The sequence below is a fragment of the Balaenoptera physalus genome, assembly GCF_965194825.1.
Source record: "Balaenoptera physalus genome assembly, chromosome: 15".
NCBI classification, from domain to species: Eukaryota; Metazoa; Chordata; class Mammalia; order Artiodactyla; family Balaenopteridae; genus Balaenoptera; species Balaenoptera physalus.
In genome coordinates this window covers 52,200,119-52,227,609 of record NC_138894.1, presented here as the reverse complement: position 1 = coordinate 52,227,609, position 27,491 = coordinate 52,200,119, and the positions used below count along the sequence as shown (strand labels likewise).

General features: G+C 44.5%; 1 protein-coding gene across 4 annotated transcripts in view; it reads left to right on the top strand.

The window, feature by feature from the left end:
* Nucleotides 1–27,491, top strand: part of SPTBN1 (spectrin beta, non-erythrocytic 1) — a 194,132-nt gene that overhangs the window by 102,592 nt on the left and 64,049 nt on the right. For all 4 annotated transcript variants that reach the window (XM_082426220.1, XM_082426221.1, XM_082426222.1 and 1 more), the window contains one exon: nt 22,816–22,967. In XM_082426220.1, the coding sequence (XP_082282346.1) occupies nt 22,816–22,967 (152 nt within the window). The remainder of the gene's footprint in view (nt 1–22,815; nt 22,968–27,491) is intronic.

Genomic DNA, 27,491 nt, shown 5'->3' with positions numbered 1-27,491 from the left:
GCCTGTATGACCTTCTTCATGTCAATAATTAACAGTGGAATATTTTCATTTATGCTACGGCCGTATAAGAAAGTGGTTTCCAGGCTGGTTCTGACAGCCTCTGGCCCAAGGGGAAAGGAAGCTAATGCTGAAAAAAATGCAGGCTTCCCCCTGGAATATCCTCTTCATGGCAGTGATGGCTGCAAGGCTTCTTTTCTTTGAAGTAAACACCCAGCGTGTGAAGGTTACTCTGGGGTGACTTTATTGTTACATAAGGAGTAGATTTTTGCCTCTTGCTGGTGTGCTGAGTGGTGGAGGTTAAAGGTAGAACTTTGTGTGGAACTAAAAGGCACCTGAAACTGTTAGAAAACCGGCAACATTTAGAGGCTTCTGGCCCACTCTGGCCGAGCACTTTTCACTTTTAAGGCCTACACTGGCTCTTCCCAGCCTATTTCTTAAGTACGTAAAGAGCAGATTCACCCATATTATTGGGAAAACAGTTTGAAGCACAGGCCTCGTCAGTTGGGAAGATCAATATTATTGCCATCAGCTGCTTATTTGTGTGTTTGTGTGGAGGGGAGAGATTATAATCCCAGTATCGTCAGATTTCTCTTTGAACAGAGAAACTTCCCTCCCTCACTGTTTCTTGACAGAATGAGAAATTTGCTGCCAGTAACTAGTTACTTCTGAAAGAATTTGGGTTCCTACTGTGCAGTTCTTAAATGATGATCCAAGTGCAGGATGTAGAGCAAAAAGAGTTGTCCGTTGTCATTAAGTGCTTCTCTTTCATAATTAATAACCTTCTAAATATTCTTAGTATTGGGGAGCAGGGGACGCTCAGAACTGAGAATCCTCAGCAAGGTCTTCAGTGAGACACAAGATGGTGACTGTCCAGCTTGCCCAGGATGTGGTCATCCTTTGATGCCGACAGAATTTGGTGTCGCTCCCCAGGGAACCGTGCTGGCCCTGAGCAGCCACGGCCTCTGCACTCCCACAGTTACTCCTGCGCAGCTGGAAGCCAGCGTTCATGCTTTGGTTCCTTTGCCTTTGTAAAAAAAAAATTTTATTTGCCCTGGGACCACTTGGAGGCTTTTCAGGACTTTTCCTGGGGGCACAGCCCCACAGTTGAGGAAAACTGTCCAAGGCCTGAGCTCATAACAAGAATAAAACCCTTTTTCCCTTGTCATTACTGCTTCCTCTTCACTGACTGATTAGCCAGCTGCTGCGGGTCTCATTACACTTCATTAACCCTGAGTGTCATCTGTCTATTGGAACTGCCTCAAGATAAAAAGGGGACACTCAGCTGAACATTTTTCTTGCTGCTGCTAATTACCCCAAGCTATATATTTTTTTTCATTAATTAATTGCTCTACTTACTTTCAAATCTGAATGAAGACTTTTCCCCATGCCAGACAACAGGCATTTCACTCTCCCCTGGCTGCAGAGGTGCTGCTCTGTGGTTTGGTACATGGAGTGCCTATAATTATCAGGGCCAAGAATAAGGTGGCTCTGGAAACCAAGGTAAAAGAAAAACACACCTGGCAGTCTGGCTGTGTATAACCTAGGCTTGTTCAAAGTTTTAAATTGATATTGATGCTTTTTTAAAAACAGGTACAATCTTAAATGATCTCATCTGTTTGTTAAAATACATGATGGTAAAACAGTTACAAAGCTAGTTTTCTTGACTCAGTGGTTCCAGAGTCTAAAAAATAATTGAAACGGGGGTCAGGATAGGAGAGAGTCATGGACACTTCTATGCTGTGGCTAAAGGTGATGTCTGAGAAGGAAAGTGTTGATCTTGGGTTTGGATAGGTGGTGACCGGGAGCAAGGTGAATTACACTTCTCCCAGGTGTGAGGCAGGGGAGAGGAGCACCTCCCCTGATGGGACTTGAAGAGAGACCCTGATGGAATTGAAAGAACAGTTGAAAAGCTGGAGGGCTTTCCGATGAGGCCTTCTGCTATCACTGAATTATAAGTAAAACGGTTGGTTTTAGAATTGTCAGGAATTAAGGTGCTTGGAACTAAGAGACTTAGTTCCACGTGCTCCCTGTAGGTGGGGAGGAAGCTAATTTAATATTCAGGCTTGAGCCCCGTTTCATATCAGTTGCACCGCAGGGTCCGTGCCAGTGTAGAATTCTGTTTGGAGCCGTAGGGGCTGTGGCGTCAGACCTTGGGTCAGACTTCTGGGGCCGCGCTTGCCTTGTGGCCATGGCAAGCCACGGAACCTCTCAGAACCTTACTGTTTATTCTTAGGCAAGATACGTGTGACGAAAGAGTGCCTGCTGCACAGCGCAGTTGTGGGAATTAAATAAGTTTGGGTGAAGTGCTTAGAAGGGTGTTGGCCCCTTCTAGTAAGTGCTCCATAAACTCTTAAGTATGCGGGTGGATGTGGGAGATGACACTGGAATTCCCCATGATTCAGGATCCCGTCCATGGAACTTGCCACTTGTGTAGCTGGAGTACTGGTGGACCAACCCCAGCAGGCTCTGATCCTCTCCTTGCTGCTGATTCATGATGTCTTCTTGAGTCAAATCTCAGCTGTGAAGCTTTGACCGCTTGACTCACCTCCACTTGGTTGATCCCTCTGTGCTTTGCTTGTTCCTCATTACCGCGCAATATAATTACCTGTTGTCGAGTGTGGCGTGTCATTAAACTGTAAACTGCACCAGCATCTCTCTTTATTTCCCATCGCTTAGTACAGCGATTTACAAACATTTTTTAAAAATGGAATTTGTTTTTCCCCTAGATTAAATCTGAGGTGGGATTCCAGTAAATAAAGGGTGTAAAATGAAGTGTTTCTGACCAAAGTACAGGTGAGAAGGTGGTACTTGGAGCCTGACCTCCAGGAACCTGGTTTGAAAACTGCTTCCCTAGACCTCAGTGTTTCTTCAGTGATTGTCACTTATTTTTGTGTTAATAGCCTCAGTTCCACGTCTATTGAAAGGAAGTATTAATAGTCATTTGCCTTATTTTGCTTATAAGTGTTGTATAAGGTTCAATACTGATTTAGTATTCTCCAGAAGAAAGACATGAAAATTCAGGGTGGCGTTTTATTTATTTTAGAGTACTCATTGAAGACAGCATTTCACATATGACCTCTTGTGGTGCCCTGGGAGACTTTGTTTTCCTCCAGTGAGTGCCCTTTTTATTCGTGCTCGTCAATCTCAGACCCATTGGTGAACCTTGGTTCTCTTATCAAATAAAAATGAATTGTCTGTTTTCCCTTCAAATAGAAATGCCCTTTACATATTTAAAAAATGGTATGTGCTCACTTAAAGGAAAAAAAAAACAGTAAACAGTGCAGAAATACAGAAGCGGAAATGCCTTCTGCAGCTGCTCCTACTCCCTTGGGACAATTAGAGTTAATAGTTTGGAAAGTATCCTCCTGTACTTTTTTATGTGATTACGTACATTGAAATAAATAAATAAATATTCATAGGATCATACTAAATATATATATATACTATTCTGTAAGTAACTCTTTATTCATTTCCCTTACTCTTTTTAGAGTGTACATACTGTTCTTTCATATGAATGCATCTTTTTTTTTTTTTTTTTTTTTTCCTCTGTTGCGCCGCATAGCATGCGGGATCTTAGTTCCCCGACCCGGGATCAAACCTGTGCCCCCTGCAGTGGAAGCGTGGAGTCTTAACCACTGGACTGCCAGGGAAGCGTCTGAATGCATCATATTTTAATAAATCAGTATATTAATATATTTACTTGTTTCTGGTCTTTTTATGTTGTTCTCGCTCTCCATTTTTTACAATTATTTTAAAAATCTGCACTTCATATCCTGTACATCTTTTTTTTTTTTTTAAGGTTTGTGCATTTTATTGAATGTGAGTTATAATTCAATTTTTTTAAATTTTTTTATTTTTTGAGGTGATACCTCATTGTTTTTTTTCCCTTGAATTTTATTTTATTTTTTATACAGCAGGTTCTTATTAGTTATCCATTTTATACATATTAGTGTATATATGTCAATCCCAATCTCCCAATTCATCCCACCACCACCCTCCCCCTACCCTTCCCCCCTGGTGTCTGCACACCTGCTCTCCACATCTGTGTCTCTACTTCTGCCGTGCAAACTGGTCCATCTGTACCATTTTTCTAGATTCCACGTATATGCGTTAATATACGATATTTGTTTTTCTGACTTAACTCTGTATGACAGTCTCTAGGTCCATCCATGTCTCTATAAATGACGCAATTTCATTCCTTTTTATGGCTGAGGAATATTCCATTGTATATATGTACCACATCTTCTTTATCCATTTGTCTGTCGATGGGCATTTAGGTTGCTTCCATGACCTGGGTATCGTAAACAGTGCTGCAATGAACATTGGGGTGTTTGTGTCTTTTTGAATTACGGTTTTCTCTGAGTATATGCCCAGTAGTGGGATTGCTGGATCATATGGTAATTCATTTTTAGTTTTTTAAGGAACCTCCATACTGTTCTTCATAGTGGCTGTATCAATTTACATTCCCACCACAGTGCAAGACGGTTCCCTTTTGTCCACACCCTCTCCAGCATTTGTTGTTTATAGATTTTCTGATGATGCCCATTCTAACTGGTGTGAGGTGATATACCTCATTGTAGTTTTGATTTGCATTTCTCTAATAATGAGTGATGTTGAGCAGCTTTTCATGTGCCTCTTGGCCATCTGTGTCTTCTTTGGAGAAATGTCTATTTAGGTCTTCTGCCCATTTTTGGATTGGGTTATTTGTTTTTTTAATATTGAGCTGCATGAGCTGTTTATATATTTTGGAGATTAATCCTTTGTCCATTGGTTCGTTTGCAAATATTTTCTCCCATTCTGAGGGTTGTCTTTTCGTCTTGTTGATGGTGTCCTTTGCTGTGCAAAAGCTTTTAAGTTTCATTAGGTCCCATTTGTTTATTTTTGTTTTTATTTCCATTACTCTAGGAGGTGGGTCAAAAAAGATCTTCCTGTGATTTATGTAAAAGAGTGTTTTTCCTATGTTTTCCTCTAAGAGTTTTATAGTGTCTGGTCTTACATTTGGGTCTTTAATCCATTTGGAGTTTATTTTTGTGTAAGGATGGTGTTAGGGAGTGTTCTAATTTCATTCTTTTACATGTAGCTGACCAGTTTTCCCAGCACCACTTATTGAAGAGACTGTCTTTTCTCCATTGTATATCCTTGCCTCCTTTGTCATAGATCAGTTGATCATAGGTCCGTGGGTTTATCTCTGGGCTTCCTGTGCTATTCTGTTGATCTATATTTCTGTTTTTGTGCCAGTACCATATTGTCTTGATTACTGTAGCTTTGTAGTATAGTCTGAAGTCTGGGAGTGTGATTCCTCCAGCTCTGTGTTTTTCCCTCAAGATTGCTTTGGCTATTCGGGGTCTTTTGTGTCTCCATACAAATTTTAAGATTTTTTTGTTCTAGTTCTGTAAAAAATGCCATTGGTGGTTTGATAGGGATTGCACTGAATCCGTAGATTGCTTTGGGTAGTATAGTCATTTTCACAATATTGATTCTTCCAGTCCAAGAACATGGTATATATCTCTCCATCTGCTTGTGTCATCTTTGATTTCTTTCATCAGTGTCTTATAGTTTTCTGAGTACAGGTCTTTTACTTCCTTGGGTAGGTTTATTCCTAGGTATTTTATTCTTTTTGTTGCAGTGATAAATGGGATTGTTTCCTTAACTTCTCTTTCTGATCTTCCATTGTTAGTGTATAGGAACGAAAGAGATTTCTGTGCATTAATTTTGTATCCTGCAACTTTACCAAATTCACTGATTAGTAGTTTTCTGGTGGCATCTTTAGGATTATCTATGTATAGTATCATGTCATCTGTAAACGGTGACAGTTTTACTTCTTCTTTCCCAATTTGTATTCCTTTTATTTCTTTTTCTTCTCTGATTGCCATGGCTAGGACTTCCAAAACTATGTTGAATAATAGTGGCAAGAGTGGACATCCTTGTCTTGTTCCTGATCTTAGGGGAAATGCTTTCAGTTTTTCACCATTGAGAATGACGTTTGCTGTGGGTTTGTTGTATATGGCCTTTATTATGTTGAGGTAGGCTCCCTCTATTCCCACTTTCTGGACAGTTTTTATCATAAATGGATGTTGAATTTTGTCAAAAGCTTTTTCTGCATCTATTGAGATGATCATATGGTTTTTCTTCTTCAGTTTGTTAATATGGTGTATCACATTGATTGATTTGTGTATATTGAAGAATCCTTGCATCCCTGGGATAAATCCCACTTGATCATGCTGTATGATCCTTTTAATGTGTTGTTGGTTTCTGTTTGCTAGTATTTTGTTGAGGATTTTTGCATCTATATTCATCAGTGATATTGGTCTGTAATTTTCTTTTTTTGTAGTATCTTTGTCTGGTTTTGGTATCAGGGTGATGGTGGCCTCATAGAATGAGCTTGGGAGTGTTCCTTCCTCTGCAATTTTTTGGAAAAGTTTGAGAAGAATGGGTGTTAACTCTTCTCTAAATGTTTGATAGAATTCACCTGTGAAGCCCTCTGGTCCTGGACTCTAGTCTGTTGGAAGATTTTTAATCACAGTTTCAATTTCATTACTTGTGATTGTTCTGTTCATATTTTCTGTTTCTTCCTGGTCCAGTCTTGGAAGGTTATACCTTTCTAAGAATTTATGCATTTCTTCCAGGTTGTCCATTTTATTGGCATAGAGTTGCTTGTAGTAGTCTCTTATGATGCTTTGTATTTCTGAGGTGTCCATTGTCACTTCTCCTTTTTCATTTCTAATTTTACTGATTTGAGTCCTCTCGCTCTTTTTCTTGATGAGTCTGGCTAAAGGTTTATCAATTTTGTTTATCTTTGCTATTGTTTTTTTTGTTTCTATTTCATTTATTTCTGCTCTGATCTTTATGGTTTCTTTCCTTTTGCTAACTTTGGGTTTTGTTTGTTCTTCTTTCTCTAGCTCCTTTAGGTGTAAGGTTGGATTGTTTATTTGAGATTTTTCTTGTTTCTTCAGGTAGGATTGTATTGCTATAAACTTCCCTCTTAGAACTGCTTTTGCTGCATCCCATAGGTTTTGGATCATCATGTTTTCATTGGCATTTGTCTCTAGGTATTTTTTTATTTTCTCTTTGATTCCTTCAGTGATCTCTTGATTATTTAGTAATGTATTGTTTAGCCTCTATGTGTTTGTGTTTTTTATGTTTTTTCCCCCTGTAATTGATTTCTAATCTCATAGCGTTGTGGTCGGAAAAGATGCTTTATATGATTTCAGTTTTCTTAAATTTACTGAGGCTTGATTTGTGACCCAAGATGTGATCTATCCCTGGAGAATGTTCCATGAGCACTTGAGAAGAAAGTGTAATCTGCTGTTTTTGGATGGAATGTCCTATAAATATCAATTAAATCTATCTGGTCTCTTTTGTCATTTAAAGCTTGTGTTTCCTTCTTAATTTTCTTTCTGGATGATCTGTCCATTGGTGTAAGTGAGGTGTTAAAGTCCCCCACTATTATTGTGTCGATTTCCTCTTTTATTGCTGTTAGCATTTGCCTTATGTATTGAGGTGCTCCTGTGTAGGGTGAATATGTATTTATAATTGTTATATCTTCTTCTTGGATTGATCCCTTGATCATTATGCAGTGTCCTTCCTTGTCTGTTGTAACATTCTTTATTTTAGTGTTTATTTTATCATATATGAGTATTGCTGCTCCAGCTTTCTTTTGATTTCCATTTGCATGGAATATCCTTTTCCATCCCCTCACTTTCAGTTTGTACTTGTCTCTAAGTCTGACGTGGGTCTCTTGTGGACTGCATATATATGGGTCTTGTTTTTGTATCCATTCAGCAAGCCTGTGTCTTTTGGTTGGAGCATTTAATCCATTCACGTTTAAGGTAATTATCAATATGTATGTTCCTGTGACCATTTTCTTAATTGTTATGGGTTTGTTTTCGTACGTCCTTTTCTTCTCTTGTGTTTCCCACTAGAGAAGTTCCTTTAGCATTTGTTGTAGAGCTGGTTTGGTGGTGCTGAATTCTCTTAGCTGTTGCTTGTCTGTAAAGCTTTTGATTTCTCCATTGAATCTGAATGAGATCCTTGCTGGGTAGAGTAATCTTGGTTGTAGGTTCTTCCCTTTCATCACTTTAAATATATCGTGCCACTCCCTTCTGGCTTGTAGAGTTGCTGCTGAGAAATCAGCTGTTAACAGTATCGGACTTCCCTTGTATGTTATTTGTTGTTTTTCTCTTGTTGCTTTTAATAAGTTTTCTTTGCCTTTAATTTTTTTCAAGTTGATTCCTATGTGTCTTGGCGTGTTTCTCCTTGGGTTTATCCTGCCTGGGACTCTCTGCACTTCCTGGACTTGGGTGGCTGTTCTTTTCCCATGTTAGGGAAGTTTTCGGCTATAATCTCTTCAGATATTTTCTCGGGTCCTACTCTCTCTCTTCTTCTTCTGGGACCCCTATAATGCGAATGTTGGTATATTTAATGTTGTCCCAGAGGTCTCTTAGGCTGTCTTCATTTCTTTTCATTCTTTTCTCTTTATTCTGTTCTGCAGCAGTGAATTCCACCATTCTGTGTTCCAGGTCACTTAACCATTCTTCTGCCTCCATTATTCTGCTATTGATTCCTTCTAATGATTTTTTCATTTCAGTTATTGTATTGTTCATCTCTGTTTGTTTGTTCTTTAATTCTTTTAGTTGTTTGTTCTTTAATTCTTCTATATCTTTGTTAAACATTTCTTGTGTCTTCTTGATCTTTGCCTCCATTTTTTTTTCTGAGGTCCTGGATCATCTTCACTATCATTATTCTGAATTCCTTTTGTGGAAGGTTGCCTATCTCCACTTCATTTAGTTGTTTTTCTGGGGTTTTATCTTGTTCCTTCATCTGGTACGTAGTCCTCTGCCTTTGCATTTTGTCTGTCTTTCTGTGAATGTGGTTTTTGTTCCACAGGCTGCAGGATTGTAGTTCTTCTTGCTTCTGCTCTCTGGCCTCTGGTGGATGAGGCTGTCTGAGAGGCTTATGCAAGTTTCCTGATGGGAGGGAATGGTGGTGGGTAGAGCTAGGTGTTGCTCTGGTGGGCAGCGCTCAGTAAAACTTTAATCCCCTTGTCTGCTGATGGGTGGGGTTGTGTTCCCTCCCTGTTGGTTGTTTGGCCTGAGGCGACCCAGCGCTGGACGCTACAGGCTCTTTGGTGGGGCTGGTGGTGGACTCTGGGAGGTCTCACGCCAAGGAGCACTTCCCAGAACTTCCGCTGCCAGTGTCCCCGTCCCCATGGTGAGCCACAGCCAACTTCCGCCTCCACAGGAGACCCTCTTAACAACAGCAGGTAGGTCTGGCCCAGTCTCTTATGGGGTCACTGCTCCTTCCCCCTGGGTTCTGATGCTCACACCGCCTTGTGTGTGCCCTCCAAGAGTGAGGTCTCTGCTTCCCCCAGTCCTGTTGAAGCCCTGCAGTCAAATCCCGCTAGCCTTCAAAGTCCGATTCTCTGGGAATTCCTCCTCCCGTTGCCAGACCCCACAGGCCTGGAAACCTGACGTGGGGCTCAGAACCTTCACTCCAGTGGGTGGACTTCTGTGGTGTAAGTGTTCTCCAGTTTGTGAGTCACCCACCCAGCAGTTATGGGATTTGATTTTATTGTGATTGCGCCCCTCTTACCATCTCATTGTGGCTTCTCTGCTGTCCTTGAAGGTGGTGTATCTTTTTTGGTGAGTTCCAGTGTCTTCCTCTCGATGATTGTTCAGCAGTTAGTTGTGATTCTAGTGCTCTTGCAAGAGGGAGTGAGCGCATGTCCCTCTACTCCTCCATCTTGAACCAATCTCCCTTCATATCCTGTACATCTTTATGTGCAAGTATTTCTAGAAAGTATCTAAGGTGTGATTGGTAGGTGGAGAAAATGCATTTTAATAATTTTGATATTGCCCACTTACCCTCCCACCAGCTACATACTAGTGTGTCCATTTCTCTGTGTCTTCAGATAAGATTTGTTTTTCAAATTCAAGGAACAGAGTTTATTTTCGCCTACTTTCACCTAGTCCTGGAAGTGGAACTTTTGCTGTCTGACGCCCCAATGGAACCTCTCTGGGCCTCCAGCCCTTCCCACTCAATTCCAAGATTATTATCTTTATAGAGGCTGTTGAGGAGGAACTGCCAAGGACTTTATGAAGCAATAAAATGTCCCAAAGAACAAATCAGCTATAGCAGTAGGTTTCCCAGGCCACGTCCAGGTAATAGGAGTAATACTTACCCTGTGACAGGCCCATTCCCCTACAGACAGGCAAAACTACAGCAAACAGGGTCTTCCCTGGCAGTCCAGTGGTTAAGACTTTGCCTTCCAATGCCGGGGGTATGGGTTTGATCCCTGGTCAGGGAGCTGAGATCCCCATGCCTCAGGGCCACAAAACCAAAACATAAAACAGAAGCAGTATTGTAACAAATTCAGTAAAGAGCTTAAAAATGGTCCACACCCCGAAAAAAAAAAAAACCCCAAAAAACGAAACTACGGCAGCCAAGTTTCACACACCTGTTGTAAGCTCCCAGTTTTGTGGAGTGAGAGTTAATGCCTTGTTAGCGGGGGTGGGGGCCTGCACGGGGGGGGGGGGGGTGTGTACTTTGGGACATCATAAAGCTTCTGTGGGAAGACACTTACGTTTAAGTTAAGCGGCACTGTGCAACAGGTTTAAGTTTCCAAATCAAACAGAACAACAGAAAAACCAGTCTCCCCATTTATGCCCCCTTTTTGCGTTTTCACTTGAAAAAATTAAATTAAAGTAGATGACCAGCTGTAAGCTAGGAAGATTCAGTGTGATCCAGGGCACATCTTGTGCATTAGCTTCTGTAAAGCTATGCTTAAATCTTTGATGAGGGTTCCTATCAATGAGAAATAGGTACTGATTTAAAAAAAAAAAAAAGTATCAACCGTTAACTGTCCTGCCCTCCTTTGATTAGTGTGAGCCACCCACCTGTTGACTAGATCATTACAGGGGTTGACTCTGAGGTCATTTCCTCCTCCAGTTTTTCTGTCCTCCTTTATTAAAACAAGGTACCGTACATTGTGTACTTATAGAATCTGCCCGCCAAAACTCTGTGCCGTTTGGCTTTGTAAGAAATTTCGTGTGGCCATTTATTCTATGTGTGGGGTTGAGGAAAGCCACAGAGGAAGCTAGCAGAATTGTTGCGTATTTGATGCTGTGAGTGATAACTTTCTCTTCATTTTGACACCTTAAAAATAACTAAACGGTAGTTGAATATGGGTATCAATTATCTACTGCTGTGAATTTCCAAGGAATTGAAAATTGCTGGTGAACTTTTTAAAACTGAAATACAGTTGATGTACAGTATTGTTAGTTTTAGGTGTACTACATAATGATTTGACATTTGGGTATATTATGAAATGATCACCGTAAGGTAAGAACTCTTAATGCTTTTAGGTGCTCTTTCCAATGCTTTCATAGCGTTTACTCAATAAATGGTTACTCATTGGTTGATAGATTGATCCAAGATGAAAGAAAAGACAGTAGACCTGTATGGCTGAATGTCAAATACTAGTGTGTAGACCATTTGCTCTTCTGTATGGAATCAATTTCCAGTGAAGTAGTTGGCTGAGTTACATATATAATCGAGGATTGGGTCAGCATTTATCATTCAGTAATTACTTCTTGGATGAAGGATATGCATCGTGAGAAGTGAAATTTTGGTTTGATGCATTGTGATATCATTTAGAAAGTAGTGCTAAGCTCTGAAATTATTTAGTTCAGTCCAGAGAGCAGGTCATCTTTATAACATTGTGCATTTTGTATTTTCATCTTGGCACAACTACTAGTTATTTCTGAAATCCAAGTGTAGTTTGGACACCTTTCTCCCAAACACACATGAAAGCTTGGGCTTATTTAATTTTGGAGTTTGGCACTGAAGTTGAGAGACAGTCTTACTTAATTTATTCTGCCATTTCAACCCTCATAGTTTTTGTGGTGCATCATGGTTATTGGCAAGAAGGGGTTTAGGTGACTAATTTGTAATGCTCTCTAGGGCAGAAGCCAGTTTTAAAATTCTTTTGTTTCATTTGTTTTTAAATATAATTTCTCTTCTCATTAAGTGGAACCTTGTCATCATTATATAGATCCAAGTGATAATTGGGCATCACTGTGGCTTTCTTTGTTCCAAAATGCCAATCCTTTGTAGATTAAATTTACACACATAGCCTTATTTGGAGGACTTCCATGATATCTTAGATTTTCTTACATAGGTGCTTGCATAATCAGTTCATTCAGAAATGATTATTTTAGTAAACACTATACTATCCATGAAAAGCAGACAGCTTTAGGGTGACTTTTAGGTCTTTGACTGCTCCTTCCTGCTTGTTTGTGTGTCTTTCTAGTTTAAAAAAAGAGTCCCTTGGATCTGAGCTTTTTGGACTCAGTGAATTACAGTTAATTTGGACAGCCTCATTATACAGGAGGGTTATCAGGAACTGTCCTGAGTGGCTGCAGTTGGTGCAGTCATCTTGTTGGCCGCCTCAGCCTCTTTGAAAACACTGAGTAGTAAGTGTCCTCTTGCATCTTGAGTGTCTGACAGTAATGTGACTCTCGTGTATGAAAGAGAGTTCTGTTTTCCTCCCTGCACTGTTGACCTTAAGCATTCTGGAAGACTGGAAAAGATAGAAAAATCATAAGCAAGGGCCAGGGCACACACTATTTGATTTTTAATATACTGGATTAGACCAAACTACATACAGTCCACAGAACAGAATGGCTCCCTTTTTTGTTCATTGCACGAAAAAAGAGGCATAGTAAACTTCTCTCTCACCACCTGCACTTAATCCGAAGACTCCTATAATAAAAACCTACCTTTAAGCCCTTGAAAATGAAATACAGGATTTTGTCTTTACCAGTGAATTTGTGTGCCACATAATAGTCTGGTTTAGAGTATATTATTTACTGCTTTTTTAGTTGTTGCTTAGAAAAAGTAATACCACACAGACACACGCCTTCATATATTACAATTAAAGTACCTTCATAAAGTCTTATCTTTAGTGTACCTATTATATTTGTTGCCCCTTAAAAAATTCTCTCCTAGTCTGTATTAATGTGAGCATTCTGCCATATAAGTTTAATAATTAAGGATATGGTATCTGTTTAGGTCCAAACCTTTTCCATCTTTTGAGGATATTACAAATTACCCTCAGTCTACCTTGACTTAATAGTTCGTAGTCTTCCTTCCAGGGAGGATTGGGGAGGAGAGGTGGTGGCGGATAAAATGTCCTTCGGGGTAGGAATTGAGGACCTGAAGCTTGTGTACCTGGAGAGGCGGGTGGGAAATCTGGTCTCCAGCCTCCTGGCTCTTCCTCATCCTTTGAAGGGGAAGAGAAGGTGTGGCCTTGAGTTCCGGGCGCCTGTGGTGCACATCATGCTTTGTCCCTCCTGACAACTGGGGTAGCGCTGTTAATCCTGTTGTGTCGTGGTAACCAGATAAATACCCCTCAGCTGAGAGGGCCCTGAATTGTCCCCCACAGCACCCCCCTGCCCCTACTGACCTGACATGTGGGCAGCGTCCTAGTGAAATAACTTAAAAAGAAAAAAAAAGCGCATGTGGCTAGAGCACGTCACCCTGGCCTCATGTCCTTGAAAATGGAAGCTAACAAATAGGATGTGGGACCAATGACATTATAAAAGGTGTTTTAAACCAGGACTTGACAAACTTTTTCTGTAAAGGGCCAGATAGTAGCTATGTTAGGCTCTGCGGGCCACGTGGGGCTCTCTTTCTTATCTCCTCATCCTCCTCCGATGCCCCTCCCCGACCCTCAAAAGAGGGAAAAACCCTCTAGCTCCCAGGCTGTACAGAAACAGACTATAACGCCCGAGTTTGCTGATGCCTGTTTTAAATTTCAGTCATGAAGAAACTGAGCTGAGATGGATGGCAGTGATTTTTGTGCTGTGTGGGGAGGTGGCATCATGTTTTCCGCAGGCACTGTTGGATGGGATGTGCGTAGGAGCTTCGGGATTCTTCAGGGTTCGGCTCCTGGGTGGGCCTTTGCTGGCTGTACGCCCTCAGGAGAATCCCTAGAACCTTTCTGGGCCTTGTCTAGTTAGAACTGACGGCCTCCACCAGTGCGTAGCAGCGAAGGAGGACTGACTTCATCCTTCGTCCTCCTGATTCTCCCTGGCTGCGGTTTCAGGCTGGTTCCTGCTGGCCTGTCCCACAGAGGTGGAGAGTAGCAAGGCAGCGGGCTCATGGGATGGTTTCCTGTCTGTGAAGGCATTTTGAAGCATGCCACCCATTTTCAGGCAAATGGAGCGGGCGGTTTCTGAATATTTCTTCCTGAGGTCCTGACTCTGTGTTTTAAGGCACTTAGTCTCCCCTCCTGGTTTTGGCATCGGGCGCTACTTCCTTCAGCCTCATTCTCATCGCAGAGGGGTCGGTGCTGTTGCTCTGCCGTGTGCTTTCGGAGCTGGCCCCCGTTGTTACCTCCACGTCCTCCACGGCCTCGGCGGTGTTGGTGGTTTGTGACCCTGAGGAGATAACCGTGGCAGGGGCGGCGGGGGCCCTGGAGTGTGGCTTGCTTTCTCAGTTCATCACTGCAGGCTCTCCTCCAGAGCTTCCCCGTGCAGTGCCTTGGTTTCCACGCTGGCAAAGCAGGGGCTGTGCTGCTCAGAAGAAAGACCCTCTGGAAGCTGTGAGCCGGGCCTGCTCAGCTGACGTAAGCCGTGGGTGCCGGGTTACAGGGAGTTCATGCTTGTTTTATAGTTTGCACATCAGAGTGTTAAGTACGAGCAGAGAATTGCATGCTTGCTACACATGCATTTAGAACAGATGTTTACATGTGTTTTGTCCATGAAGCTGGCTAAACTGTTAGGAAAAGTATTTCAACTCAAGTTCTATTTATATACAAGTCAGCAAACATAAATTAAAGGCCCCCAGACTAATCCGTCACAGGGCCTTCAGTCAAAAGATTAGTTTCCTTCCTTTTGCTGCCTCAGGATAACAGTTTGATTCTCTATTATCAGTACAGCCAGTTGCCTGTTTCCGGTTTCCTGTTCTGTGTGTTTTGCATGTTGCTCTTGGGAAATGATTTATTTATTTTTTCAAGCCAAGGCACATATGGGGACTCCACCCTACTGTATTCTTTTGTTTTGAATTAGAATTCTTTTTTTTTTTTTTTTTTAACCAACTCAAGAATTGAGCTTTAATGGATAAATTGTTAAAATTAGAATAAATTAAGTCTTGTGACTATTGGCTTGTTTGGGTCATGTTAAAATCATGTTATAATTATACCCTTGTATGTTTTGCAGCTTTGCACTCTTACTGTATGGGCATGTGGTGGCCGTTGCCCCCAAAACAAAATAAAAACAAACAAAATTTTGTGAAACTTTTTAGGTTAGCTTTGGATCCCTTTGAGTCTGAAAGACAGTACCACAAAATTGCATTTTTATCATTTATCAGACCCTGAAGAACAATTACAGTTCAGGTGTTAAAAGTTTTTAGTGACATGCAATGATAACGTTTAACTGCTTAGGGCCTGTCTATGTGATTTGGAAAATGTCTTTCTTCGTTAACAATGGGGGCCGCCATCAGCAGCAAGACTTATTGGGAGCCTATTTGTTGGGCACTGGAGGTTTGTTTATTCATTCAACAAGCGTGTATTGTGATGTGCACCACCCCCCTGCCCCCTGCCCCACAGTCCCCAGGCACATGCTGAGGCCCTAAATGGATATAGAATTGGAGGCAGTTACAGGCTAGCCGAGGAGATAGGACACAGGATACATAATAAAAAGATGAGAGGGACAGAGACCTCATCCCACCAAGTGAGATCCTCTTGGAAGAACGACTCTTGGCCTGGGTCTTAAAAGAAGGGCGAAAGAAGAGCAAGTACGTTCCAGGTTAGGAGAATGGTGTAAGCAAAGGTGGGAAGAAGGAATGTGCAAGGTGAGAGTTGAGAACACGATGAATGAAGAAGATCTGTTGGGTTGGATTGGAACACAGAGATGGGTGGGTGTCAGGGAAGATCCCAGACGAAGCAGGTGCCCTGGGGGAGGCTGCTGAGGAGGCTTGAACACCAGGCTCAGATTTGGACCCTCTTGTAGATGGCTGGGGTCCTTTGAAGGTGTTGGGTTCAGTGGTATAACTTTGAAAAACCACTGTTTGGGGGAAGACGACTATGGCAGTGATGTTTAAGCAGAGTAAGAATGGGAAAGGCAGAAGGCCGGGGATTTTAGTAACTGTTGGATGACAGGACCTGAAACCATCCTAATTGTAGTGAGTTTTTTCTTCCAAACACCCAAAAATACATTGTTGAAATCATTCTCTTGGCACCTGATCCTGTACTGTTTTGTAATATCTTTTGTTATTTCTTTAACTTTCCATGTAGAAAGTTTCCTCAGCTAGACTTCTAGTTCATTGAGGGCAGGAGAGCTTGTCTTATATAGAGAGTTCTGCATGCAGTATGCACTTTGTAAAATATTGGAGTATTGTTGATTTAAATAGCCACTTGTGGGGATGTGTTCATGGGACACTTGCTTTACCATCTCCTTTTGATGTCTTTTCCGCTTCCATCCTTGTACCTCCTTTCCTTCTATGAACCCAACTCTGTACTTAATTTAGCTATGTGTTTATATGGAGAAAAAAGTAAGGGATTGCCAGCCCTTGCTTAAGATAGGCCATTTATCTTAGCACAATTGAGGAAGATCCTGATAGAAAACATTATTGGGTTATATCAGCAGGTTCAGACTGTTTGAAAAGTAGAAGAAAGATTTGCTCTCTTCCGCCAGGTATAAATTCAGTCTTTGAGGGAATAATAAATGGGGTCATTGGTCAGTTCCCGTTTCTGTATTTCCCTTATTTTCCATCCAGAGATGGTTACATGCCTTCAGGCCTTTCTTCATCCCTGGCCCCCGTCCCTTTCCATAGCTGGAGCTGTGGCATATGGTGAATGTGGTTATGTTTAGCATTCTGTACAGAGGGTGTTGCAGAAAGATACTGTACAATCATTTCCATAACACAATGCCCTTCTGTTCATCAAAGCTATTTCTGTATCCTGTAGCTTAACTCATGCTAACACAATGTTCATTTTTCCAGTTACAGCCAATTCTCCAGAGTAAGTAAGTTTTGAAGTGTTCCAGCCTTCCAATATTGATCATAGTCATTCCCTAAAGAGACAGGAAGTTGATTATGTGCTTCTAGAAGGGGAGGATGGAGAGGATATTCACAGCCCTTTGGTTGATCCTAAGCAAGTATGGTTCTCTGTTCCGAATATCTCCTCCTCTTTCTGTAAGACGTCTTCTAAAAATTTCAAGTTAGGTATCACCAACAAAAGACAAGTGAGTCTAGATACTCAGAGGAAAGGATCCTAATCCTTCTTAACCTAAACAGTGGAAGAGACAGAACAACACCCAAAGACACCCACCCGGCACTCCCAGTGTCACTGCTGGCTGGTGACACTGAGCAGCCCACCACCTCACCAAGCCTTGGGCTTTGCTGGAGATCACACTGGTGTCCCACCTCCCTGATGGAGTTGGTGTGCAGATCTAGTGAGCTTTGAGAAAGCGTAAATTGCTCTTCAGATGCATGATGGTGCATTGCAGGCACATCATCTTGTAAAATTCTGTTTTCGGGAAAGAGCACCATAATAGAAAGCCATTTATAATTCAGTCCTTCCAATCAGAGGCCAACACAGATGTTGTCGCCCTTTCAAGGTTGGGTTTCTTGTTTGCTTCCCAGTGGTCCTCATTGACCAGGTGGTTGGCTAGTTCATGTCTGAGGCTGTGGAGCTAAGAAGACTTAGCTGGCTGGATCTTCACACTTGGAACGGCTCTGGTTCCTAGGTTCTCGGGGTTCCACGGACGTTCTGGTAGAATTTGTGGTTCTGGCAAACTTATTTTTGAGAGCTGCTTTAAGAGCCGTTCCTGACTACCACCCCTGCACTGACACACAAACTGCCTCACCAGGCTCTCTCCCGCAGAGGGCTGCTGGGTTCTTTTTGCCCTTTCCTCACGTGGTTCCCCACTTTTGTTGCCTCCGGACTGCTGCTGCTGTGGCTGCCTCAAGTCCCGGCTTGTATCGGTTAGGTTTGCAGTAGGTAGGCTTGTATCAGTTAGGTGTGCGGTAGGTAGGCTTGTATCGGTTAGGTGTGCGGTAGGTAGGCTTGTATCGGTTAGGTGTGCGGTAGGTAGGCTTGTATCGGTTAGGTGTGCAGTAGGTAGGCTTGTATCGGTTAGGTGTGCGGTAGGTAGGCTTGTATCGGTTAGGTGTGCCGTAGGTAGGCTTGTATCGGTAGGCCACCAAGAGGTGGCTGTGTCTTCAGGTACCATCTTGGGTTCCACGCTGCCCACCACATTGTGACAGTCATGCAAAGAGGGGTCGGTGAGGAGTGTTCACGCCTGAAGGCCTTTACGTGGAGGAGTGAGGAGCCCTATTCTCTGTAGCTTCAAAGGTGGAGCAAGCTTCCTCGGCAGGTCACAGAGCCAGATCTCGTCTCGATGGAGACGGCGTCCCAGCAATTGGAGCTACCCAGTGATGGAGTGGACCCTTTCACAAAATAAAGACTTGGGTTAGGATGGTGAGATTACGGGTTATTCTATATGTTGTATCATTGAAACTTTTTTTTTTTTAATGTTGTGGTAGAGACATTATTGCATAGTGACTGAACCTGGGCTTTGGAGCCAGCCTGCCCTGGAGAGTTAACAGATCCTAACTAATGGAGTAGTTAGGAGTGTAAAGCACACAGATCAGTACCAGGGACGTAGTAAGTACGCTGTGTATGCTATTATTATTTTAATAAGAAAGAACAAGTCGTTTTCTTTCTGTACAACTATTAACCTCCTGCTGTGTACACACACAGTTCCCCCCCCTCCTTTTTTTGGAATTTTAAAATAGCTGGTCCAGGTACAGGAGGAGGGAGTTTTTGCTTTTGAAAGAAAGCTGATTCAGATGACTTGTAAAGCCTTGTTCCACCCTGAGATGATATGATTCCCTGATCCCTGGTAAGTTTCTTGAATAGTTTGAGTTGTTGAAAGGGCTGCTTTGCTGGGGAAAGGGAGAGGGAACCAAGGTATGAGAGTTAGAACACGCCGGGCACTTTGACGTCCTCGCATTGAATGCCAGAGCAAGCTTCAGCTGAGTCCCTCCACATAAGTATCATGTGGGGGAGAGGGGCACGTACAGCTGAAGGATACTCACAGGGAGCAGCTGTGGCGTCCCTGTTCCTCGGAGGCACCACTGCTGAGTTTGGGGCAGAGACGGGTGGGAACCTGCCGCAGCATCAGGCTCATCCAGGTGAATTCTCCTCGGGGGGAGATGCGGGCGTGCTTTGGCTTGATTAACAGCAATACAAGGCCCTGAAAGGGAAGAGGAGGACAGAAATGGCACGGGGGACAGAAATGCCCATGTCACACTGACCCAGACCGAGCCCACCCCCGCGGTTGTCCTTCTGCCTTGCAAGGAAGGAGCCAGCTCTTTGTGGAATTGAGTGGGCCTGAGGGCAGGGAGTTTCTGCTGCCATCAGCTAACAGGCACACCATCCGGATCAAAGAGCCTTTGACGCAGGCATAGGGAGTCATGAATGAATAGTACCCCAACTCGGGTGTCCTAATGTCAACTCCAGTTGGTGTAAGCCCAGAATGTCTCAACCAGGGTTTCTCAACCCAGCTCAGGCACTGCTGACATTCGGGGCCGGATAACCCTTTGTTGTAGGGGCCGCCCTTCGCGCTGTAGGGTGTTTAGCAGCGTCCCTGGCTCCTACCCACTATGTGCCAGTGGCACCTGCCCCCGCAATTATGACAATCAATCAAAAATGTCTCCAGACATTGCCCAGTGTCCCCTGGGGAGCAGAATTGCCCCCAGTTGGGAACCACTGGTCTAAATAACCAGATCAAGTGGAGCTTGTGAGGACTCCCAGAGCTGCTCCTACTTGTAGAACTAGAAGTGGGCGCTCTTCCCTCTGCTGCCCCCACCACCTCCTCACATAGCTCGGGCACAGTGACAGCAGCTTGAAGTTGGGAACCCGCCTCTGGACTGTCTTCCATTGTCTGCGTCAAGGGCCTCCAGCTCCTCGGGCAGGCGTCTGGCCTGGCTTCACTGGGTTGGGAGTGCAGGGGTGATGTCACTGCGCCTTCCCAGGAAGGGTGGAACAAAGGACAGAGTCCCCAAGGACAGGCAGCCTCATCCTCAGCTGGCCCGCTGGGTAGGTTTTTTCCCTCCCTTTCCCTCCTTCCGGTTTCAGAAGCGTTTGTTGTTCACCAAGTGCTCCATTGTAAGAGGACACGCTGAGTTGGCTGGGCTTTGTGTCTCTCGGCTGAGCCCATTTCCTGCCCCTTGTGTGTCGTAAGGGTGTTGATTCTGGTCCAGTCCCTGGATGGAATCTTCCATGCCTTTTCCAGTAAGCCCGAGGAACTTGAGCCCTCCGTGATTTTTCTAGCATGTTCACGCTACCTGGAGCCTGCTCCTGAGGCGGGGGTGGGCAGAGTAGAGAGCTGGGAAGCAGGAGAGCAAGCGCTCATTCCTTCTGTTTAATTTTATTTTTGAACTTCTCTTCCTTCTCTTCTTTCCTCCCTTCTTCCAGGAGGCTCTGAGGACCCCAGCAGCCCTGGGGAGCCGTCCTCTCACAGATCCTCAGCCTGTCCTGTTTCCGCTCGGTTCCCTCTGCGCCACCCGTGGCCTCTTTGCTTGCTTGCGTCTTCATGGGGAGGAGGGTTGGGGTCAGCCTCCAGCTCTTCAGGACAGGGCTCTGTGGGAGCGCACTGTCTTTAGGAGGAGATCCTCGAATCTGCTTGTAAAGGAACCTGTTAATTCAGAACCTGAAGGAAGCCGCGGGTGTTTCTGTAATGTGAGATTCACCCAAAGCAGTGACAGTTGGCTGGGGACACATTTGGTACTTGTTTATTTAGAAATAACTTAATCCAAGCAGGTTTTCATTTTGACCTTGTTCCCGTGATAGGCTGGGTGTGGTAGCGATTTGGAGCCCCAGACCCTTTAATAACAACCTAGGATACCCATCAAGGGCTTTATTAAAGACATTTCCAACTGTGTAGCACATAAAAGATATTATAATTTAGAAAAAAATTAGTTGACCCTAAATGCACCTGAACCTCGAGTTACTTGCCATCTGTGACATGTCCCTAGGAGAAGCTTCATGTGTCTGTGTACTCTGCTCTGGACCTGCTCTTTCCAAACAGCCAACCTTCGGCCAAAAAATACAGCTTCTGTGTCGCTGTCATAAAGTTACCGTCCATCATGATGATTGTGTGATGAATAATGCATGGGATCTTTTCTCTGCGACCGATCATGATGTTATTGGTGCAGTGCCTTTTTCAGTTTGCACTGTGCCCCTCACTGCCTTTTTCCTTGTTCCCCCATCCTGCCCTTTCTGATCCCTTGCTTTCAGCTGGCCTTTGTTGCGAGGCAAGGCCCTCTTTCCCTCTGGTGGGCTGTTCCCTCGGGGGAAGGCTGGGCCAGGAGGAGCTGCTGGCTTCGAAGGTGGGCGGCTGTCTTGGCAGGTGGCCCGGTGGCCTCACCTGCCAGGTTGGCAGCAGTAAAGGCTCATCTCTTGTTGCCTCTGCCTCATTCCCTCCCTGTGGTGGGTGGAGGCCTCAGCAGAGCCTTCCCTGCAGACATTCCCAGGATACCCTGGCCAGCCTGGGAACCCAGTACACCCAGGCCACCAAGTTCATGCCCCATCAGCAAGGGTGGCTTTTTAGCTGTCACTCAGTGATGCTGAAATACACAAAAAGTTGTTGGAGTCTGCTCCCTTTTTTGTAGATTGGTTCATAAGCATCTTGGTGGGTTTGGGCCTAACGCTGAAAGGAGGAAGTCTTGGGTCCTTTTAGGACAGATTTATGCTGATGGAACTGGAAGTGGGGTGAGTATGTGACCAAAGGGTAGCTCAGTAGAGAACAGTCAGGGAGTGTGAGTCGGTGGGTCCAGGGCACATTCTGTGGATCCCTGTCGAAGATCTTCAACAGCCTGCATTTAGAACATTCTGCAGAGGCAAGAAGATGGGAAGCCCATTTGTATGAAATGTGAAGGGCCGGTCCTAGGCACGTGTGTCTAGAGTTTTGTGCTTTGAATTGGACAGAGCTTGATCACTGAGGCTTGAAAAACTTAATACTGTTTCCTGGATGATTTAGATGTGCAGCTACCCCACTTTGGACCATAAACCAGCAGTTGCCTTTTCAAGGAATGGTTGAAGTTTGGAGATGATAGTCGTCTACTCACTTTACGGAAGGGAACGCTGAGCCCAGGGTCTCAGCACATTTTTGACGAAACCTCAACCTCGGGCCCAGGCCCTGCTCTCCCAGTGCCTGGCCAGGCCTCCTTGTACTCTGCCAAGTTGCCCACCATTGTTTCTGCTGTTCACTTAACATCCCACTCAGCAGGTGAAAGGGTCATTGCAGATCAAGGTCATGAGTGAATTTATCTCGTCAGGTGTTGCCTGATCCTTTGTACCTGAGGGAAGCAATTTCTGTCTGTCTCCTGAGCTCTTCTGCCCCACGTCCTTCTGTGTACTGTGTGCGTCCCCCACACTGGGAAGGAACAATAGCTGACGCCCACGTTAGAAACTTTACCAGCCAAGTATTATACTATCGGGCAGGGCTGCAGAGGACCCCACTGTGACCTTCTCTGTCGTGTTGCCTCTTCAGCAGAGGTGGGAGGAAATGAGATGCGTGCGAGCGAAGGATGCTCTGCTGGTGGTTATGCTTAGGGGCTCCAGTGTTCAGGGATTGTATGGTTCCTCTATTCCCGAGTTGCTGACCGTGCTTTAGAGGAGCTAAGGTTCATTACAGTTGAGTTTTGCTCTTCTTCCTTTGGCCAGTGTCTCATGCCCCCACTGGCACACACCCACCACTGCCCAGGCTGTGGTTGGTGGTAAAGTGAGCTCTCCTCTGCTTGCAGATGAACGTGAAGCCGTGCAGAAGAAGACCTTCACCAAGTGGGTCAACTCCCACCTCGCCCGGGTGTCCTGCCGGATCACAGACCTGTACACTGACCTTCGGGATGGACGGATGCTCATCAAGCTGCTGGAGGTCCTCTCCGGAGAGAGACTGGTAAGAGGGGATGTGAAGTGTGGTGCACTGTAGGTGGGAAAATGTTTTTTTGAAAAATCAAGTGTGGAGTTGTCTCCTGTTGATTTCTGCAGTTAACGGTTGATATTTTTGAGGAGGAGACTCTTGATAAGTGAGGTGAGCACGCTGGGGAAAGCTCCAGGGTAACATTCTGAATCTGGGTGATTTTCTTGAACTGTAGTGAAGCGGCTTCATTCTGGTTATTTGAAAGGTTACTACCTTTGGTCAGAAAGATCTTGGCTGGTGTCCCCTGTTGAACCAGGGCACGGTGCTGGAAATTTAAGGGCCAGCCTTGGGTGCTGGCTCCAGGATGTACCTGTATCCCTTGAAATCACGGAATAATTTTAAATTTGTGTCTTACTGATTCTCTGGAAAATCTGAGCTGCTGTTTTAAGGTGGCAGGAATTGAATTCAATGGTCCCTGGTGTTTTTTTGGTTTCTTCCATGCACACTTTTTGTTTTGGGGGTGGAGGGAGAGGCTGGTGCTGTGTCTCCTTGGAAACTTGGAGCTTTGATGAATTCCCCCGAGCCGCCTTTTTGGGCAGGGGAGTTGTCAGCCTGCAGTGAAACTGTTCTCCCCATTCTGTTTCCCGGAGCTGCCATGGCTGTCTCTGATGTGACTTTTGTCTATGGACCTTAAACTGAGGAATCTTAAACCAGTCACTGTAACTGACCCAACAGGTTTTGTCTCGCCTTGGTGTGGAAATGGGTGCTGTCTTCTGCCAGAGCACAGGCGGTTCCATAGGTGCTGGTGGGGGCCCAGCCAAAGGCAGGCTGACGCCCAGGGATCGAGCCCACATCTGCAGTGACATCACCAGGAAAACATGATGCTGGTGGTTGGCAGGACTGCCAGAAAGCCTCACTTTTAACTCGAGCTCCACCCTGTAACTTGACAGCCGCGGTGGGTCTGCGTGCAGACCCACCCACACACCTCTGACCACAGACCAGGGGCTGCGGTTGCACCCTGTCCCGTCATTAGCCCACAGGCAGAATGGCCCCTTTGCGCCCGGGTAAGAACATCAGGTTTCCCTTCCCCTGCCCCTCTGTTCAAGCACAGCCTCCTCTAAGAGACAGTGAAGCCCCGCCTCATCCTCAGTGCCTGTGGTCCACACGCTCTTTGTTCCCTGAGCGTGCACGTTTTGTTGCCTCGTTTTCTCGAGAGGTTGTGGGTCAAGCTAGACACGCTGGAGAAAGAAAGGAGGCTCCTGCCTCCGTGACCGTGATGCTGCCCTGAAGGCGGTGTGTAAGGTGCAAGTGGGAGCGGTGGGTCCACAGGGGGAGGGCCGGTCATTTTGGTTTGTTTTTTTGACGTGAGTCTAGGCCAGAATTATTGTGATATTCATCTTTAAATGCAATTTTGGTAACCAGACTTTCTCAACCGCCCCACATTTTTTTCCCTTTTAATGTTTAACCTAGTATGATTGTCTATTGATTTTTGGTTTTTTTTGAATGATGTTTTGAAAGTAGCTAAAAAAAAAAAAAAATCATTAAAGGTCACCTGAAACTAGAAATTAGTTTGAACATTAATTTTTGTCCCAATAGGGTCCCGTCTTCAGGGCTGTGGGGAGTAAATTGTTCACCCTGGAAGGTCCATAATTCTTTCATACCAAGAAGATTGTGTCCTTGATAATGTCCACATAATAAACGGGATCAGACCCTTTGCCCTTTATTCTGGAAAGGGCAACAAAAACATTAGGGAGAAAAAAAGCAACCAGCAAAGCATAATTCTTGGTTGTTTGCAGATACCTCCCACTCCTCTGTTTATTTGCTGCCAGTAGTATATATATTTATATATATATATTTTTTGCAGTGACCCAGAGGCCTGGGAGAGTAGAGATAGAGAAGCATGAGAGGGCTGCCATCTCCATCCTCTCAGGCAGTCAGTGGCAGAAGCTGTGTTTAGCCATGACTTACCACTTTGTAAAACCCCAAGAGCCTTGACTTCTTTTATTATCCTTTCCTCACAGCCAACTCTGACTATAGGTTGGGCAGTCTGATTAATCTTCTTATTCCAAAAGTAAGGATGCCATAGATAGAGTGAGCTACAGCTCTTGTTCATTTGTACTGGAGATTTTCGGCCTCTTTGGCCCCGTGTTTTATTTGGTTCATGGAGCCTTCTGGAAGGGACACAGACCACACTCTGCTGTTGGCTGCAGAAGCTGCCAGGGACTCAACGTTAGAGACCCTCCCCGCAGGAGAGGACATCCATCCATGAGGGCTTACCCCAAAGGATTCTTGCATCTTCAGATTCCAAAACGAATGAGGTTGCTAGAGCTTCCAGGCCTGGGTAAATTAATGTCCACAGCTAAACGGTTGTATCATCAGATAACGTTCAGTCAGCACTGGGCTTTCTGCACCAGTGATCCAAAGCCCGGGGTCACATAAACATTTGCACTCCATCTGGAGCCATGTCTCCATCGGTGTTTCAGCGCCAGCACTTACCACCAGCTTGGCAGTAGGTGGTAGATAAATGTTTGAGGGACTGCGGTATCTAAATTTATTTTATTAATAGATTCTTGGAGCCAACTCATCCCTCTTTACAGAGGGGGAGATTTGTCTTATTTTTACTAAGTTCAAAGAAATACATTAGCTTAATGATCCAGAGCATTCCACCCTAACCCCACCCTGCATTTTGGCTTAATAAAATTTGAGTTAGATTTGAGCAGGTTTTGGGTAGGCATTTTGGGTTATCAAGGCACTTGATTCCAGTGTACTGGGGAACATGAGAGGGCAGGAATCCTCACATCTGCTCCTGACTTGGGCGGGATCTGTGTCCGGAAGTTGTCGCTCTCTTTGCCGCAAGGTATGTCAGATCCTGGAGCAGTGAGGCAACTCTTTGGCTGAGCCCGGAAGCTGCTGCTAATCGGGATTGGGTTGATGACAAAGAAAACCTTTCCTTTCCAATGTGTTACTCTGAAATTACCATGTACTATAAGTTCATAAATGTCTTGCTTTAAAGTTCCATAAAGAATATAGACCACCCTTTACGACATCAACTGACCAGGTAGAAGTGGTCACTGTGCTGGTCACTTTGTCATTGGTCCTAGGTCCCAGGGCCAGATGAGAAATGGGACTTGAGGGGTAAAGGTTTGTCCTGCGCAACCCACTGACATTTGGAGGGAGTGGGGCCTCTGGACTTCGGGGGTGAAGTGGAGCCCATGGGTCCTCATCCAAGTTCGAAGTTGGCCAGTGCCTGCCCCCTTCCCTCCGTGGGCCTCGGCATGAAGGATGGTTCTGAATAAGACAATTTCCTGCCTTGCTCCTGCCAGACTGAGCCCTCGCCTCTGACCAAGAGGACAAGGTTTTCTGAACGCTTCTGCCCTTCCCCCAGCCCCCGCCATTTCCAATAGCGGGTACCACTGATTTTTGGTTGCTTGATGTTTTCCTGATATTCTGTCTTCTTATTCTGTTAATCAATCTCAAAGAAGACAATGCAACAAAAAGAGGATTTTTTTTTTTTTTTTTTTACCACCGTTAATTCCAAAACAGGCTGAGCTAGGTGGAGAAGATAGATTTACCATGAGATTTGCTAAGCCTTAGACAAATCCCACGTTGAACTACCCTGAGTGCGTTTTACATAGAGCCTTTGTTAGGAGAACATGCTGGCATGTATTGTTATAGAAACGGGGTTTTATGGACTGGCCACAGAACCTGCCTGTTGTTTGTAATGTCTCTTGTGTGGGAGAATTTGCTTTTGTTCTAAACAACCAGACACAGAAGAATGCCCCTGTTAAATTCGGGTCTAATTGCACAAATACTAAAAGTGAATTAATAGTAACAGGTAATAGTAATACCATGTGATAAAGTACTGAATGAATGGCCCCAAAGCCCTAGAGTTCAGAAGGGGAAACGGGCCTTCTGGATGGGGTGTCAAGGAGGGGCCGCGTGTCAGCCGTGAGGAAGAGTGAAGAGAGCGCTTGAGGGTGGGTGGCAGGAGGGAACAGGTGTAGGGAAAGCATCCTGGCTGAATTGGAGTTTGTTTTTGGAAGGAGTGATGATGGTCAGTCGCTTTTAGTGTTTTCTGTCACATGCATAATGTGTTTAGTTCTCACAGTCTAATCAAGGGGACAGCTTACGCTTTATAGGAGAAACAGGCAGTGAGTGACCAGGGTCTCGCCCAAGGCCAGTATCACTACTGAGGAATATAACTTGGACTCCAGCCTACTCTCCTGTCTCTTGGTCCCCTCCTTTCTCATTGAGTCCTGCTAAAGGAGAAGATTCTCCTTGGGAGTGGGTCCCAACCAGGAAGGAGGCGGGCAGGAATTAATGGAACAAAGTATGTTGTTTCCTGTTTAATTTTAATTGGGCAAGAATCGTTTATACTCTTCTTAAAGCTCAAAGTGTGATGTGTAGGGAGGTGTTTGGGGACATAATGTGAAATGAGTTTGGCTGTTGTATCAGAGGAGATTTTGGAGTTCCTATCCCCAAATCCCAAATTCCTATCCCATCCTACCCTCTGTATTAAGTAGAGGCGTGTGTGTGTGTGTGTGTGTGTGTGTAGCAAAC